This window comes from Apostichopus japonicus, chromosome 15 (genome assembly GCF_037975245.1).
Source record: "Apostichopus japonicus isolate 1M-3 chromosome 15, ASM3797524v1, whole genome shotgun sequence".
NCBI classification, from domain to species: Eukaryota; Metazoa; Echinodermata; class Holothuroidea; order Aspidochirotida; family Stichopodidae; genus Apostichopus; species Apostichopus japonicus.
Window position 1 is genome coordinate 14,123,844 of NC_092575.1, and position 19,546 is coordinate 14,143,389.

The 19,546-nt window shown below is 37.6% G+C and overlaps 1 protein-coding gene across 2 annotated transcripts; it reads left to right on the forward strand.

The window, feature by feature from the left end:
- The first annotated feature begins 2,865 nt into the window (after nucleotides 1-2,865).
- On the forward strand, nucleotides 2,866-19,546 carry LOC139980621 (sphingosine-1-phosphate lyase 1-like). Of its 2 annotated transcripts, none has more exons than XM_071992406.1 (16): nucleotides 2,866-2,917; nucleotides 3,279-3,346; nucleotides 4,696-4,846; nucleotides 5,739-5,806; nucleotides 8,072-8,222; nucleotides 9,876-9,955; nucleotides 10,764-10,892; nucleotides 11,185-11,273; nucleotides 12,214-12,322; nucleotides 12,794-12,892; nucleotides 14,357-14,500; nucleotides 15,244-15,364; nucleotides 16,172-16,289; nucleotides 17,115-17,261; nucleotides 18,101-18,221; nucleotides 18,953-19,546. In XM_071992406.1, exons 1-16 carry the CDS (start codon nucleotides 2,881-2,883, stop codon nucleotides 19,046-19,048), a joined length of 1,728 nt encoding a protein of 575 aa, XP_071848507.1. In that variant the 5' UTR covers nucleotides 2,866-2,880; the 3' UTR covers nucleotides 19,049-19,546. The 2 variants fall into 2 exon arrangements, with proteins under 2 accessions (XP_071848507.1, XP_071848508.1); XM_071992407.1 differs by lacking the exon at nucleotides 2,866-2,917 and adding an exon at nucleotides 2,998-3,040.

A 19,546-nucleotide genomic window follows, 5' to 3' on the forward strand; every position in this document is an offset into this window, starting at 1 on the left:
TATATATGCCGGACAATGTATATTTTTGGCGTTCAATGAGTGCCCTAAGCTTGAGTATAATTATGTCCTTTTTAGGGCATATTTATTTTCGAGCATGCGCACAGAAGCACTTCTTCCAGAATTGTAAATCTGAAGAAAATGGCAAGTTATTTCTTTGTACATATAACGACCTTGTTAGATGATAAAGGCTTGTAACAATACCATGAATTGTCCGTCTCATGTGCTGGTCGGACTGGGAAAGTCAGTGGGAAAAATATTATATTTGGTTGGTTAGGTCACGTTATGTATAGGCCATGCTACATATGATCTCTCGGAAATACTCCACAAAAAAAAAACAACGGAAAGAGGAACTATGATGAAACAGGTTCAACTCTTTACCCCACATGTCACTATAACTGGAACATTAATGCCGTCTGCATCTGCTCTACAATCCCATGTTGACCCTTGAAGTGGACCGAAATGGGCTTTACTCAAATTGTTGCCAAACATGTGTCTTCTACCAAATTTATAAACATGTTGTGATAGACACGCCTATCGCTGCAAAGGTCCCAACTTGGCAAACCGCCTCACTATACAGGTCGAAATTGACATCACACAGATTGTAAGTTGCATTGGCCCTTCCATATATATACCCCATTACCCCAAATAATCACCCTTGAACCCTCTGGAAGAATTGGTCGAGCGTAACACAATGGAACTGATAGATAAAACCAAGTTTCCCCACAGAGTGCGATTTGAATCATTCCCAGATAACTTTATCGGTACGTTGGCGGTATCATATACCCTAACCCAACACACGCTTCCACCTCCACGCACACCTCATGGTGACTCCCTTTAACATCCATTTGTTACACTTATACTATGAGGGCATACTGTCCGCTGGGTTGGCACTTCTTCCGCAGTGGGCACTGGTTTTGACTGGCACTTTCCAGGTTGAGTATAATACCCATTTAGGGGGGGGGGCACTTTAAAGGTCCCTACTTTGTTCCACATGCTGCAGTAGGTCCTCGGCACAAGTCCATTTCTCAGGCAATGACACCTATTTCGCTTAAAGCTTGAGGCTATGGAGTGAGAGCCACATATACATATGTTATATTACATGATATATTATATAGATTTAGACATTGAATGAGTCTACCAAGTTTGGTGGAGCAACTATAGGTTTAAAATATTGAAAATATTGGGTTGATACAAAATTTGCCCAACAATGATGGGTTTATCATATATAACTTAACATAAAATTATGTTAATCGAACTCAACTTAAAAATTAAACGATTCAAACAAAGGTTACGATGGGCCAGATCATTATTTAAAACAGCCATGCACACTACATGACATTAGGCGTGTAATATTATATAGTCGCTATATATAGCTCAATCTCAGTTCATATACTGTTATATCTATATGAAACGATTATTGATGGCTTATGTCGACAATAAACAGAAAACGATTTTTTTGGGGGGGGTAATTTCGCGTCAAGCTGGCAAAGTAATAAATGCCCCCTCAAAAAGAGAACAGTTTAAGTCTCGCTCCTGTTTTCTTATTTCTTTTATATAACCTTCACCATACATGTAATGATCTTTGTTCTGTTAACCTTTCCGTTTCAGTTTCATACCCAGTGTTTTCAAGTATACGTAAAATAAGGCTAATGGATTTGTTTCTGCAGTTGAATCGTTATAAGTTTAGTAAGTATATATATATATATATATATATATATATATATATATATATATATATATATATATATATATATATATATATATATATAAATGAAAATACATATATGTGTGCGTGTGTGTGTGTATATAACATTTATATATGTATATGTATGTATATATATATATATATATATATATGCATATATATATAAATGAAAATACACACATATATATATATATATATATATATATATATATATGTGCGTGTGTGTATATATATAACTGTTTGAGAATAGGGGGTAGGAAGCTTCCAAAAAGTGGGGGTACAACTTTTAAGATAACCTAAAGACAGTTCTTCATCAAAGGGGCACATTTTATTTGCCAGTAGGGCACATTTGCTATTTTCGAAAAAAAGTGGGCGGGGCGTGCCCCCATTGCCCCCCCCCCCGGTTCCTACCCCCTGTTTGAGAAGCTATATGTGGAGAACAATTTATTAAAACACCCTAATAATTGAGATGTCACGAATACACTAAAATACAGTATGTGTTAATAATCGAAGAAAGCTCCAAAGTTTGCGTTGAGTTAACGGCAGATTTGTGTAGATTACGTTTGACCAAAGTATACCGACCTCTCAATTAGTAGATCGATACATATGGAGTGGACAATGACATTACACTGCATGTACATTTTGTGCCTCTCTCACATTTTCAAATCTTTGAACCTAATTGACCATACGGTACGTTTTTTAAGGAATATATTTTATTTCTTAAATATTTTTGATTAGATGACAGTTTAACAAGGTAGGAAATTCATTCCCACTGTCCTTATCTTATAGATTATGTTTGCCCAAGTAAGCTAACAATTCAGTCGAACAATGGTCACTCCTGTTCAAACATTAGTAATTATTTTATTGCACATCAAAGTATGCTTCCTCACCGACAGTGTCGTGCACGTGGGATTTCAAAAGTGTGAAGAGGCCACTCCCCCCCCCCCTCCCCCTAGCTGGCCCCCTCCCTGACGAGTAATGTTTGTAGGGGATAACTTTATATACAAGCAAATAGGCAGATAAAAAAAAAACGAAAGAGGGCTGTGCTCGGTGGGTCGTTGAATGTAACTCCCACGTAGGGGATGTGAAGGTCTTCGCGCGACTGACATTCCCACTGCCGCCGTTCTTCACCTCCAACCCACCCCAATGGTTCCCGGATTGAGGTTAACTCTGGAATGTTTGAAGTCCAAGTGCATATACCTGGATCCCCAGGTACCACAAAATCTTGCACGGAAGATTTCCTTGCGGAATACACGCGTGGACCAAACACATTAACAGGGATAAGTATTGCTATGAAATGGTGAGGGAGGTTGGGTTACATACCCAGGAAAGGATGTAAATGTTTGACTTTTTGCAATTTTCCTATTTATGACTAACATCGAGACATACAGTTTCGAAATCCCTTTAACTGTAGCTATTGTTTAACGTTTAGAAGTCTATTTACCAGCCTGTTAGATATCTAAACTTATCTTATCCTAACAAATAGCAAACGGCACTGATACAAGTTGGTAGTACTGAAGTCGAAGCGTTAGCTTTGATGATTTCGAAAATAACATCTAGGCTTTTTTTACAGATAAAAACGACCACAGTCTTAGGCTGTTGATTTGCAGCATCACCATGGACGTAATGGACCATTTTCTTGTAAGTTTTGCTCAGAAAATGCAGTAATGTAGTGATAGGCGAGGAACATTGTTAGTAACAGTAACTTGACTTGCTACTACTGTACTGTAGGCTAGTTGGTCTTGATGATAGTCCAAATTTGTGAGCATTTGTGTATTTGAATTTGTGTGTGTTGTAGCTACATGTTACTATACAAGAGGCCTTGTTCAAATAAGAATATATGCTTAATTGCAACTAGGCCTATGCCAAAGTACGCCTATAATCAATTCCAAATTTCTTATGCGGGTTACGTGATATAACTTGCATGTAGCCTACATATTTAGGGCTAGCATGGTACTGCCTATTGGCAAATAGGGAACATGAATATAGCCTAAGTTAAGTCTAGGTAGGCCCAATTACATGGAAAATCTATGGACAAGCAGACCAGCATATTGATAATGCATTAGAGCATATTGTGAAGCTAATCATTCATTTTAATATATATCAGAAAGCAGACAAAACTGACATTAATGTAAATTCCAGACAATAGCCTGCATGTACAGTGTAGAAATATATTCATCAGTCATTGAGTAACCTGTGGCTGCACTGAGTTGCCATTGACCCATTCTTTAAGCTATATATTACAGGAACATCTGTTGTATGATCAGAGCTTCCAAGTGACCCGCAACTGGTGAGTTAGACCCACATTTGATGAAACAACCCATCGACCTGCACATACTAGTCAAAATCCTGCATCTGGCTGAGTTGCGTGTCACAAAATTAATATAAACAGGCAATTTAGAAAGTTTACTTACAACAGTTAAAGTATGAATCAGTGTTTGTTTTGGACCTGCAAGACGTTTATGCCCGATCAAGTCATTAATACGACTGACTTCCATTGACAAAATTGAAAAACGCAAGTTAACGGCATATTTTTTTGACATCTTGCAAACTCATTAGCTTTGCTGTTTAGTAATCAATGAATATTCACAGCTCGAGGTCAGAGAGCTGAGAGGGTCAAACACAAATGTAACCTAGCTACTGTAGCCCAAAGAACCTGACAAGTGGGTCGCAAAATTCCATCATTCTTTTCCAAAGATTAGGGGGGTAAACCCTTTACAGATTGCATGGACAATTAACCAGCATTTGCGTCGGGAAAATTTGGGAGCTATGTACGTACACAATACGTACACATTGCATACGTGTAGAAGGAAGCTATATTAGCTCATTTAAAACTAGCCTAGCAAGACTTGAGAACATGCACAAACACTAGATCACATTTTCATACTCTGTGTATACATCAATAAAGAACTTAACTTTGTCAGCATTGATATTGACAATGATATAATTTTTATTACAAAGTTATTGCGACTTTTCTTTTCTTTCTGTAGGGTGAGCAGTCAATTAAAGTACAAGAACACCGATCCCTGATCAATGCTCACCTACGACAAGGATGGGAGCCTTTACAACTCATTGGTCTCACATTTTTTTTAACCGTAATACTCGTGAAAATATGGGATAAGATTTTTAACCGAGAAAAAGGTACGTAGCCATTTTGGTCTTGTTTTGTTGCTTTATTTTTATTCTTTTACTAATTCAACATGTTTTTGACATCCTATTTTACCAAATTTGTTGTGCAACATCTGTGACATTCAAGACAGGGATCTGGAGAAGCATATTGATCTCGTAAATATCCCCCTCCTATTAAACTATAGGCCTGCTAGCCATCTATTTCCCAATCCTTGCCCACACCCCCCTCCCACCCTGCCCCCTTTCATCCCAGGAATAAAAAAAACCAACAAGGGTTTACTTAAAGCATACCTAAACCTTTGTTTTCCAATTTACATTTTTTCAATCACAGTGTATTTGGTTTCCACACATTATTTATGTTAAAGTAATTAAGGACAGTTTTACAGGTAACTGCCATCACGCTGAGGAATAATCACAACAGTGATAGTATGAAGTAATCCTAAACATATCCTCATGGGAAAAGAGCAAAGTAAGTTTTAGGCTAGATTGGGATTCAAACTAGAACTTTATCCAGCATTTGGTTGGTGATGATCCCTGAATATCCAACACTATCTTTGAGATTAAAGACCCAATGAACATCCCCTGCCGCTCCCCCCCCAACCCCCCCCCTTTCTTGTTTATAATTTGAACGCTCTTCCACTCGACTTTTATAATCGTGTTATTGAAGAACTAATATTACCATAGTATGAACAGCGTGTAGACAAAAATAGGTCAAGATTCTGAGGGAAGACCAGCAAACTTTCTTTAATATCAACTCTTCAATATCAAAAAACTTTTAAAAAATTATTTTGATTACCTCTAGCATCATAAGTGTTTTCCACTTCAGATTAAAATTTCATGATTTCATGAAAATATATTTTCCTTCCAATATGTTTCAATTTTTGCTCTTTTACTTCCAAAACAGATCTATTTACGACGATAAAAGAATCCTTCTTTAAGTTTGTAAGAAGTCTGCCTATCATTGGTGCTAAGGTAAGATGACCATGGCTACATCTGCAAATTGATCACAAGGTTATCTAAGTCTCTAAGTACTCAGTCATTATTGGGAAACAGTCATTTGACTTATATAATAGTCTCTAAGCGTGGTTGATAATGCCTAACAGAATTACAGCTGATGAATGGAATGACTATGGAGGGGAACGGGCAGGGTAATAGGTGGGGAAAGACTGAAATGGAGGGAGGTGCTACCTCATTTAAAAGTCTTCTGAATAAGTTTTAAGTGATGTTATCTGCTGAAGCCCGTCAAATGTTACCCTACCCATGTGGGATTGTAGAATTTATTCTGTGCCACTCTGTATACATCTTTTATTTAAGCCCTATTCTTCAAGCTGAAGGACAACCTGCATGTCGCTTTAAAATTTTCGGTGAAATGAAAATTGGACTGGATACATTAATAAATCTGATCAATATTAGCAAATATGGATTTTAATTACATTGTTACAAGTACAGGTAATATTAGCTGATGAAATTGAAGAAAAAAAGAAGATTGAAAAGAAGCCTCCATTAACGAACAGAAAATACATTTACTTAATTAAAACTGTGCAGCGTTTCATGGAAAGACAGACTCTCATCGGTTCACGATTTTATCGTCAAACTGAACAACTGAATCACTATCTGGCAAATAAATTAATGTCAACATTATCAGTTAAGAAACTACAGTAGATTCTTAGATCATGGACTGTTTCTTTTATAGATCCTTCAGTGTAAATATGAACCTAGGTACTGTACAAGGTACATGCGGTTTTTAGCGCTTCTGTGGTAATTAAGTCGGATGGATATAAGTAAACCTTTGTACATAATTAGTGTTTTCTTTGTTGACTTTGCTGTTAAGCACAATGCCCTTTCCACAAGAGCTTTGTGTAATGTACAAGTGGGCTTGAGATTCATATATAATAGTTTAAATACACTAGGCCGTGCCGTGTTATTGGTTGCTATACAAACTTCATGCTGATTGTCACTAAATGCAGCATATGCTGATTGTCACTAAATGCTGCATATATCAATGCTGATTGTCACTAAATACAGCATCAATGCTGATTGCCACTAAATGCTACATCAATGATGGCTGTCACTAAATGCTGCCTATATACTGTATGAATGCTGATTGTCACTAAATGCAGCATATCAATGCTGATTGTCACTAAATGCAGCATATCAATGCTGATTGTCACTAAATGCAGCATATCAATGCTAATTGTCACTAAATGCAGCATATCAATGCTGATTGTCACTTAATGCAGCATATCAATGCTGATTGTCACTAAATGCTACATCAATGATGGCTGTCACTAAATGCTGCCTATATACTGTATGAATGCTGATTGTCACTAAATGCAGCATATCAATGCTGATTGTCACTAAATGCAGCATATCAATGCTGATTGTCACTAAATGCAGCATATCAATGCTGATTGTCACTTAATGCAGCATATATCAATGCTGATTGTCACTTAATGCAGCATATATCAATGCTGATTGTCACTAAATGCTGCATATCAATGCTGATTGTCAATAATTGCAGCATATAGATCAACGGTTGATTCTCACAAAAGTTAGTATCTGTCAGATCTGTTGTTGCTCTACAATTACTTATAATGTACAATTAAAAATTTCATTAATAACGGCTCTCTATTTTTAATTTTATTAAAGTACCAAAATAATAACACAATGTCCAAGCATCTTGTAATACCAGTTGAAGTGCTCCCAGAACTTAACAAGTTAATTTAGTGTTGTGATCAGTTTCTTATAAGCACCGTTTGTCCATGGGTCTTGTTTGTTACACTGTTCCTCGACTCATTTTGGAGGGGAACAAAGCACGTCTGCTGCTTGACATACCCTTCCCAGTTTGGTCTCTACACCTGTTAGGAAATTGGGGGGGAGATGGTTTCGAGACAGGGCAAGGGATGGATGAAGGTCAACACTCTGTGTGATAGAGATCTTTGGACAAATCAGTTAATGCTAGTTGAATGAATATAATGAATACATGAATTGTGAAACATCTTGTAAACCATAGAACTCCCAATAAGATGAGGCACTGTATGTCAACCTCAGAGGCAATACAAGCAGTCAATCAAGGGTTACAACTTAGATGAAGCCTGCTTGGATTAATAAAAATAATAACAACAATAATAAATATACAGTAGGTGTACTGTAGATGAGATCAAGCATTTTTGTACATATTCTTTTCTTTCTTCGTTAACCCTGTTACGGAAATCTTTAATCTTGTTCTCGTTACAGATTCAAGAAGAATTAGATTCTACAAAGTCGGAGATCAGCAGGAACATGTTTCCCCTAAAGAAAGGCCAGAAATATCTCACACATTTACCACAGAAGGGAATGCAAGCTGACAAGCTTATTGAAATTGTCAAGAAAGATTACAAAGGCTTGGGTATGTTCATATGTAAAAACAATGTTGATTTTTTTTGCTATATGTGGATGTTTTTAAAAAAAAAAACAATTTTTTGTGTGATTTGTAAGATTTGTGCCAGTAAATAGTTAATACAGCAGTTACTGTTGGCATATAATCAACATTCATTTCAAAATGACGAGGAATATTTTGTTTGTTGTCGAATCCATTATGTTCCGTGATCATGACTGAGGTTTTAATGCGAGTTTAATAGAGTAGTACTGATCAAACTAAAATTGAAGGAAATTATTATCTACCGGTCAAAATAGTAATGTTTTGTTATAGGATTACTGTACAGTGACATGCACAGGATTTGAAAGGTGTGGGAGAGGGGAGGTGTGGAGGGGGGATCCAAACTAACAAAGCCTCCGACAGATTTCGGTAGGGGTTGGTACCTTTTATGGAAGGGACAAAGACTGATCCCGACTATGTGTAAGGCTATGTGTAAGAAATCTGGGCCCAGTCTCAATTTTTTCCAAGACTCACAATGGATGTGGCCTTTCCCCCACTCCCCTAACCCTGCCCTTCCAAACATTTTTGCATGCCACTGGTACTGCACAATATCCCTGAAGTTATCTGCAATCTGTTTAGTTTGCACATAGCTAGTGGCTTCAGAGAATTGGTGCACACTTGACCCTTATCACCTCTCTTTGAGCAGTGAAAGGTTAAAAGGTTATCTTTGTGATCACAAGCGGTCTCAAAAATGACTAGGTAGATTTCTCTGTGATTGACTAGGTGATTCTCTGTGATATACCAGATGGTGTTAGGGGAAATGGTGGTGACAGTAAGTTGTCAGAATATATCATAATGAATTATATAATGACATGCTACTGTACCTTTCATTAAGGAATAACTCTATAATTGTTAAGTGATTTGTTAAGCACAATAAGTTTAATAAAGAAAAATGTCTACGGCTTTACAGAGCATCTACATGACTGTATCCACTGTACAGAGCATCTACATGACTGTATCCACTGTACAGAGCATCTACACATGACTGTATCCACTGTACAGAGCATCTACATGACTGTATCCACTGTACAGAGCATCTACATGACTGTATCTACTGTACAGAGCATCTACACAGGACTGTATCCACTGTACAGAGCATCTACACATGACTGTTTCCACTGTACAGAGCATCTACACAGGACTGTATCCACTGTACAGAGCATCTACATGACTGTATCCACTGTACAGGGCATCTACATGACTGTATCCACTGTACAGGGCATCTACATGACTGTATCCACTGTACAGAGCATCTACATGACTGTATCCACTGTACAGAGCATCTACATGACTGTATCCACTGTACAGACCATCTACATGACTGTATCGACTGTACAGAGCATCTACATGACTGTATCCACTGTACAGAGCATCTACATGACTGTATCCACTGTACAGAGCATCTACATGACTGTATCCACTGTACAGAGCATCTACATGACTGTATCCACTGTACAGTGTATCTACATGACTGTATCCACTGTACAGAGCATCTACACATGACTGAATTATTCTTGTGCACATATGATTGTTATATGATTTCAAGTTGACTAGTAAATAATACAAGGGATAAGTAGTTCTTGGATAGTAAGTTCACATATTTATAGACAATGCTTCTTTCAGAAACAACTCATTGGGAGAATGGCCGTTGCTCGGGAGCCATCTATGCCTCTGGTGAAGAAAATGACCGAATGATGTCAGAGGTGAGAAAAAAGGGTCTTCTTCTGAGACTGTTTATGATACAAATTGATTTTTTTTCTTCTTTTTTTCTTGTTTTAAGTTCAATGTTTTCCTAAAAGAAGTATGCCAAAATTAAAATGTTCATATTTGTTATTCCTTTTAGTGATTCAATTCAAAAGTCTAGTTCCATTAGTTCTAGCCTAATTAACATGACCGTAGTGCTTTAAAGCTTAAAAACCTGTACCTGACGTCTGTGGTTAACGGGATGCATTTGCAGACGGTTCAATAAAACTTCCCCCTAGGACACAAATCAGAGCCTCTGTTAGCTGAAATAAGATCAACTTACCTACATATGCATTGTCGTATGATATCATTTAGATTTGATCTCCTTATAAAGGCCACAGCATCTCATGAGGGTCCGGTGTGGCCAAGACAAAAGTAAAATTAAAATAAATAATTAAAATATTACTATCTGCTAAAATGGGACACAAATTTACCATCATGATATTGTTTGCTCCTTTTTTGCCAAAAATCTTTCAATAGTTGGTGGTGGAGCAGATCTAGCAATCCCCATAATCTCCTGCTTTCTCTAAACCCCTAAACGATCTATTAATTTGGATGAAATGACATAATTTATCCCTTTGCCAACAGAGATGTTTTGAAAATGATTTAGCCATGCAGTCCAGTGTACTCTATTTTTTGCCATGTATCATATTTTCAGTGATCCGAGTCTGACAAGACAAGATTGGAGAATGGCCCGGTTTAAACTATCCATCATCTAGGGTCGTGCATCTCTTGTAATTCCAACTTTTATCTTTCATATCTTTCAAGGTCTTCAGCATGTTCGTCGGTGCTAATCTCCTTCAGCCCGATGTCTTTCCAGGACCAAGGAAAATGGAGGCTGAGATTGTTGCTATGGTGTGTAACATGTTCAAAGGAGGCAAGGATGCTTGTGGTGTGGTAGGTATGCCAGGTTTTTGCTGTTTTTTGGGGGGGGGGAAGGGGTGGGGGTTTGGACACAAACGAATGCCAACTTTATGGAGGAGGGCACCAAATTTCCACTAATTACTTTGATATGTCTCAACTTTGGTGGTACCGAATCAATCAAAGTGTTAAATGTTATGTTTCATGGACATGTGGATGTTTGAGGGAAGAGAGAGAATCTGATATATTAGAAATTTTCTACAAGAGAGAAAAAACTTTGATGCCAATTTTCTATCAATTTCATCTTTCTCTCTCATCCTGTTCACAGGTTACGTCATGTGGATCAGAAAGTATCTTGCTGGCCTGCAAGTCCTACCGAGAATTAGCCTACAAGAGGGGAATCACAAAACCGGAAATGTGAGTTAATATAACAATAACTAAATATATAACTGGCTGTGTTCTGTGATTTTCCGATTTCATAAAAATACCCGACATTTGTATTTTAAGATATATGTAATTTTTTAGCCTCTGAAGAAGATCCTGCTAGGATCCTGCTAGGATCGAAACATCAGGCCAACTTACTTTTACACATATGTAATTTTTGTCAGATTTTGGCTGTGGAATCTTTGCTTCTAACATACTATTTCTGACGTATATATATATATATATATATATATATATATATATATATATATATATATATATATATAAAAATATAATATATATATAATATAATATAATATATATAAAATATATATAAATAAATATATATATATATATATATATATATATATATATATATATATATATATATATATATATATATATATATATATATATATATATATAAAAATATATGCCTTTTTCACAAATTCAGATTATCTGATACATTCCCTAATAATAAAATAACTGCAAAATTCTATTTTCCAGATAAACTTGTAAACATCTGAATTTTGATTTTGTAAAGACTTTTTCCCTGTCAGCTTTAGCAAAGAAAAAGTTTTGGCTTTTGTTTCTGATTTGTAAATTATGATAGCAAAAGAGGAGGGATAGATTACAGTTACATTACAGACATTGACTGATTTCTTTTATTCACCTAGTGAAGTGTATGTTCGAACTTAGAAAAATTAAAAATTTCTAGTGCATTCACTCACCAAATACCTGACATTTACCATTGTGTAATTACTTTTTTTTTCAAAAAGTATTAATGTCATTTGGAGAGCCTTGAGAAGGTGAAGCATTAATTGTTATAAATCTAACAATTCATTTAGTCATCTTCTGCAATCATCCATAATCAAAGTTCAGTCATTGATTGTTTTGCTTTATACTTAACCATTTATTCATCCCCTCTCTCTAGTCTAATGCCCGAAAGTGCTCACGCTGCATTCGTCAAGTCAGGGAAGTATTTTAAGATGAAAGTTGTGAAAGTGCCTCTCGACAAAAAGACGTTTAGAGTCGACTTTCAGGTGAGCTAATATGAATATTAATGTGTAACACTTTGATGAAACGCTGCCTACCATTACGTTACATTTATTGGTAAATGTAACCAATGTAACCCACCCCCCACCCCCCAATAAAAATCTCACAGGTCCCCATTGATACACCTGGGTGAAGAGAGGCAATGGAGATAAAGTGCCTCGCAAAAGGACACAATGTAATGTTCTGTCTAGGACTCGAACCTGCAATCCTTAGATCACAAGTCCACTGCATTAACCACTTGACCAAAATGCTCTCTCTAATAATGGTCAAGGATATCATCTTGTGCCTAGCAACAGTATGATACCCTCCTAAACAGTAAATCCATGACCTCTTTTGTTTTGTTATTTTTCTTTGTTGCTATGGCCTCTAGTGTTACATAGCAGCCAATCTTAGTTTAAAAAGTATTACATTATTTTCTTACAATCTAATTTCTTTTTTTCTCTTTCTCTTGGAAACAGAAAATGAAGAAGATGATTAATAGTAACACAGCAATGCTTGTGGGTTCCATGCCATCTTTCCCTCATGGTGCTTGTGACCCCATCCAGGAAATTGCTAAGGTGAATTTTCTCTGCTTCTTAAACAGATTAAAATAGTACTGTCGAAATTAAAGGCAGTAATTCTTAGTGTGCAAAACATGAGACAGACTGCTATCTTGTATAAATGTTCTATACACCAAGATCGACTTGGAAGTATTCAAATGTCCAGGATGTTTTTCCATAGTTGAACTAAAGTCTTTTCCGGTTTTACGATCTACTTGTCGAAGTAGGTGGAGGGCAGTTGTGGCAAAATATCGATTTGAATTTTTTTGAAATACTGTGAGAATGTCCTAAAGTTAGGCCCCCAAAATGGTTGCTTCCATGCATGGAATATGATCATTTGATACTGGAACTGAAATAGTTGGAAATAAATTGCATCTACAGTAACAGGAAACTTGTCACAGGCATTACAGCAGTTTCTTAGAAGGCATTAGACTAGTATGATGAAGTATGTGTGTAGCCCACATACCTCATGAAAATACAGTCCAATTTCTTTGTATGTGTTTCTCATTAGTGAAACACCATGGGTTAGATTTAAGTGTGGAAATATGGAAGAAGTTTGACAGCAGGTGAAATGAATGCTGATAGTTAGGCTGTACATGTGCTAAACTAAGTGATTCAGCCACTTTGATTGATGGGTCAGCTTTCATGCAAGGCGTTTGCTCAAAAAGTAAAAGTGATAATGAAGGGTTAATGGACTTATAGCACCAGTCTCACATATAACTTATGCGATAATGAAGGGTTATATGGACTGATAGTACCAGTCTCACCTATTACTTAAGTGATAAAGAAGGGTTATATGTACTGATAGTACCAGCTTACATATAACTTATGTGATAATGAATGGTCATATGGACTGATAGTACAAGTCTCACATACAACTTATGTGATAAAGAAGGGTTATATGGACTGATAGTACCAGTCTCACATATAACTCATGTGATAATGAAGGGTTATATGGACTGATAGTACCAGTCTCACATATAACTTATGTGATGATGAAGGGTTATATGGACTGATAGAACCAGTCGCACATATAACTAATGTGATAAAGAAGGGTTATATGGACTGATAGTTCCTATTTCACATATACCTTATTTGATAATGAAGGGATATATGGACTGATAGCACCAGTATATAACTTATGTGATAATGAAGGGTTATATGGACTGATAGTACCTGTTTCACATATAACTTATGTGATAATGAAGTGTTATATGGACTGATCGTACCTGTTTCACATATAACTTATGTGATAATGAAGGGTTATATGGACTGATAGTGCAGTCTTACCTATTACGTGATAAAGAAGGGTTATATGGACTGATATTACCAGCTTACATATAACTTAAATGTGATAATGAAGGGTTATATGGACTGATAGTACCAGTCTCACATATACCGTATGTGATAAAGAAGGGTTATATGGACTGATTGTACCAGTCTCACATATAACTTGCATTGTATTTTCTGTTTCCATCTCAGCTTGGTAAGAAGCATAACATTCCCGTTCACGTGGACCAGTGTATGGGTGGCTTTCTCACTCCATTCGCAGGGAAGGAGTTTAAGTTACCTCCTTGTGACTTCTCCGTAGATGGGGTGACTAGTATATCTGCTGATACGCACAAGGTACAGTAAAGGGGCATCAAACACTCATGTTCGGGGATGGGTGGGGGTGATGGGTGGGGAGTGGGAATAGTTGGGGGAAGTGTAGAGAAAGGTGGATAGGGGTATGAGAGAGGAAATTGTATCCAATGGAATTAACGTAGGAAATGCAGTACCTAGAGGAAACAGTGGTGTATCTATTACAGAGTGGCTTTTGTAAGAAGGCGTGAGATGTAGGGGTAATGAAACAGTTTTATTGGTGGTTCCTCCTTCCATTAGAATTTCTGATAAATGGCTGAATAAGTGTTTTTTAGCATTAACCATAGACTTTTTTTGTCCATCAGTGTTAGTAAAAAATTTGTGATAAATATGAGTATAAATCAAAATGTTGCATCATCATATTAAGTGTCAAGCTACCTTCTTGGACGACGAATGAATATCAATCAAATATAGAAAACATAATTCGTCTGCACAAGAAACAATATAGAAAGCCAGACTAATTAACCTCCATTTTACCTGAGGTGCTGAGTATATCTCTCATGTGAATGCTTAACTGGCTTCAAAATGACCATATTTTGATTTAATGTGTATCATGTGTAGATTTGATTTTCTCATAAAACTGTGATAGTTTTGTTTTCACTTACATGTGTGTGTCACATGGTCAACTACCTTCATTAATTGCTGAAGATGTCTGAAAATAATTATACCAGCTACATTTTACCACACCTGAAATGTGATGTCTGATCAATATTTTTTTTTTTTTCCAGTACGGCAAAGCTCCCAAGGGTTCCTCAACCCTGTTGTACAGTCATCCTAAGTATCGCGAGGGCCAATATTTCACGTACACGGATTGGAGTGGCGGTATCTACGCATCTTCAACCATGGCAGGTCAGTTCACGTGTAAAGGTCAAAACCGTACAGCATAGACACAGCTGGTAACTAACTGAATGCATTTTCGTTAGGATAATTAACACATAAACGAAACTCCACCTTGAACTAAGATTTTAGTATATTTGATTTTTCTTAAACACAAACTTTGGTAGGGACCGTACAGTGGCAAGGAACATCTTAAACATCTCCATAGCTCACCGTAAATACAGAGCATTTTTTTCAGAATTTTTTTCACTTCAGTCACATAAATGCTTCGCAACATGGATCAAGTTTATAATATTAACAACTATTGTTGTTATTATTATTATTGTTATTAAAGGATATCACCCTAGTCATATCCTGGTCAGAGCCTGCATTTCCTAAACATGGAACAACAAGTTACCAGATTTCACAATTTTGGAGACAGTGTCTGTATGGCTGTAGCTCCAAGACTCTGGAGTTCTTTGCCCTGGGGATATATTAAATTGCTCCTAAATTTAATTCTTTTCAACATGTAAGGCTGCTAAACCTGTAGGCCAATCAAGCCTAAAAGTCAGGCTTAGTGATACTGCTTAAAATAAACAAATTAACCCTTAAGTTAGACATAGACAGATTAATTTTACACACTGAATCATATCACAATTTGGTGAATTCCTCTCAATACTAACCAAGATAATCTATAAAGTACTCCTTTACAATATGTTGGCATGAATCAATGATAGCTGTAATTAAACCATACATCCTCCCATCGTCACAATTATGCCTAAGGTATATATCTTTCAAATCTGTGTAGGGGAAGATATGTTTTGTTTTTATAATTCCCAGGTACTCGTTCTGGGGCAATCATGGCCACATGTTGGACGGCTTTGATGAGCAATGGAATAGACGGCTACAAACAGACTGCCGACAAGGTCTTGAAGTGCAGACAGTACATAGAGAAAAAGTGAGGAATAATAAAATAAAACAAAAATAGATTACATGAATTCTATCATAACTATAGCTAGTCCATGCATTAAACTGACAATTTCCCTCCCTCCAGCCGGTCCATGGACCTTGTTTTAAACACCAATGTGTCACGTTAACATTGGCTTTCCTGTATTAATCTGTAATATTCATTATGTAGGTGGGACCAAGAATACCTTCAAGTAACATTTCCATGGCTACAGATCCACAGTCAACACTGTAAAGTCTTGTTGGGTGACATTTCAACTCTCCATATCACACTGTATTTGAGATATGATCCTTCCAGGTATTGAATTTCTAGGTAACCCCCCACCCCCCCCCCCGATACAGCTTGCCTCTGTCTGCAGAAAATGTTTGTGGATCCAAAGCCTTTGCACTATACAACAGCATGGTCTAAACATCCAAGAAGGGACCAACTAAACCTCCCTTTTTCTTCCTCCCTCTCTCATCTGTTCTATCCACATTCACAAGTTTTCCTTCCTGGTTTTCCTTCTTAATCCCTTTTCACTGCTATTACTAATTACCTCCCATTGTTACACCCATCAGAGTTTATCTACACAGCCCTTAATCTCATTGTTACACCCTCAGCGTTTATCTCCACATTCCTCTCATCACTCTTTCCTTTCATCTTAGATCTTACCTCTCCTTTTCGGAAATCTTAAAACCCATTTTTACAAGAATTATTTGTAACCTTTGTAAATGTCGTAGTATTTTTTAGACTTTTAAGGGCTTACTTTATCATGAAAATGGCTTACTTAGCTAGAGAAAAAAGTGTTATTGTTTTCTATTTCTTTGTTATTTATAGCCTCCATGGTATCTCGGGGATTAAAGTCTTTGGTGAACCAGGAGTGAATATTATCTCTTTTGGTTCAGATGCATTCGACATATATCGACTTGGAGATATATTGACCAGTAAAGGCTGGCACATGTATACCTTACAGATGCCTGCAGGGTAAGTCTTGTTTTAAATTATAAAAGTATCACATGTGGAATATTTGGGGGGAGGGTTTAGGGGGAAGGTTTAGGGGGGAGGGTTTAGGGGGAAGGGGAGGGTTTAGGGGGGAGGGTTTAGGTGGAGGGGAAAGGGGAGGTTTTAGGGGGAGGGTTTAGGGGGAGGGGAGGGTTTAGGGGGAGGGTGTAGGGGGAAGGAGGAGGGTGAAGGGGGAAGGAGGAGGGTGAAGGGGGAGGGTTTAGGGGGAAGGGGAGGGTTTAGGGGGAAGGGGAGGGTTTAGGGGGAAGGGGAGGGTTTAGGGAGAAGGGGGAGGGTTTAGGGGGAAGGGGGAGGGTTTAGGGGGAAGGGGGAGGGTTTAGGGGGAAGGGGGAGGGTTTAGGGGGAAGGGGGAGGGTTTAGGGGGAAGGGGGAGGGTTTAGGGGGAAGGGGGAGGGTTTAGGGGGAAGGGGGAGGGTTTAGGGGGAGGGTTTAGGGGGAAGGGGGAGGGTTTAGGGGGAAGGGGGAGGGTTTAGGGGGAAGGGGGGCAAGTGTAGTAGAGAAGAGGTGGGATGAGGGTAGAAGGTAGGGGAAAGAGGGAAGGATTGGGTCTAAAGCAGTAAAGGTAATGGAGAAGTTATTTTCAATCATAACCTGCATGCCATTTTCTATTACTTATGGGCCCGTAAATTAAACCAATCACATTGTACTGTATTTGAATGCAATCCAATTTCTTGACTAATGGAAAAGAAATCCTTGTAGAAGATGAATTGGAGCAATTTTTGTTATGAAATTCTAGGTTAGAATCCTGCATTACTTTTCCTTAATCTTTTATTTGTTATATCATTGTCTGCTACTTGCAGGTTAAATCTTGCCATCACTCCATTGTTCGTCGAGGGATCCACCCGTGATGACTTTTTGAGCGACGTCCGGGAAGGAACAGCGAAGATCATGAAAGACCCGTCGGCCAAGTCTGAAGGAATGGTGAGTACAGCCATTATACATGCAAAAATAAGGCTGGTTCTAGACATGTTCCAATGTAAATCCGCAGTGACAATTAGGCACCAGGCATTATATTGTATTTATGTTTTCTTAATACATTATTGTTAATACGTTACTCTTCATCCCATATTACCCTGACCCTGGGACTGTAGCCCTCTGACTGTCCAGTACCAAACAACTAGCTTAGTAAAGTGCCCCTTGCCCCTGCCCTCCCAATAGACCACTGACCCTGTGGCTGTAGCCCTCTGACTGTCCAGTACCAAATAACCATCTTAGTAAAATGCTCCTTGCCCCCCTAATTGACCCCTGACACTGGGGCTGTAGCCCTCTGACTGTCCAGTACCAACCAACCAGCTTAGTAAAGTGCCCCTTGCCCCCCTAATTGACCCTGCGGCTGTAGCCCTCTGACTTTCCAATACCAACCAACCAGCTCAGTAAAGTGCCCCATGCCCCCCCCCTCCCCATTATTGACCACCTGACCATGGACCTGTAGCCCTCTGAATTTCCAATTGGAAACAACTAGCATTTAGCAGTGCTCGCCCAACATGAATTGATCAGAAGAGACATTCACATCGATTCAGTTGTAATCCATGCAGCAACTTAAGACTTCAACAAAAAGACATTTGTATCAATTTTTAGCTTCGATGATATGTCCATAAAGCTTTCATATTCCTTGCTTGTATTATTTTTTTCTTCTTTCCTCTACCTCACAGGCTGCAATCTATGGCATGGCCGCAAAGATTCCCGACCAGGCTATCGTCTCCGAGTTTATCACAGGGTACTTGGATGCGTACTATTATACCAAATAATCACAAACAAGAAAATTACTCACTCTAGCTTGTTTCTATTTTGCTTTCATTTTCATTCTCTTGCCAATGGATTTCCTACATTTTAAATTCTAACAAATTACAGGCACTTCAGGTTTTGTGTGATTTAATGTCAAACCTAAGTGAACCAAGTAGTTTTAATTCTCTGCTAACAAGAAATTATATGAAAAGGGAAACAAATTTTTGTTTAGAAAGTTTATACAGAAGGTGTGCAATAAATGCCAAACAATTCCAGTATTCTTGATCGAGCTTGTTATCCTGCGTGCAGTTCCTCAAGATATTTAATTGCTAAAGAACTACAAACCAAAGACATTTTATTTCACTAAATTCCAGTCCAGATTCAGGTCTTGCCAAGTAATTCATGAATCGTTTTAATGCATATAAATTTATTATAAGTAAAAGGTAACTGCTCTCATGATATTTCTCAAGCAGCAAAGTCATTTTGTAATTTATGTTACATAATAATCCTGATTTTTTTTT

What these genes read in the sequence shown, in the direction of transcription:
- LOC139980621 (XM_071992406.1), top strand. Translation starts at nt 2,881, where the DNA reads ATGTTTGAAGTCCAAGTGCATATACCTGGATCCCCAG. An exon ending in GAAAGATTACAAAGGCTTGG is followed by an intron (nt 8,223 to 9,875) that starts GTATGTTCATAT and finishes TGCTTCTTTCAG; the next exon opens with AAACAACTCATTGGGAGAAT. An exon ending in ATGACCGAATGATGTCAGAG is followed by an intron (nt 9,956 to 10,763) that starts GTGAGAAAAAAG and finishes ATATCTTTCAAG; the next exon opens with GTCTTCAGCATGTTCGTCGG.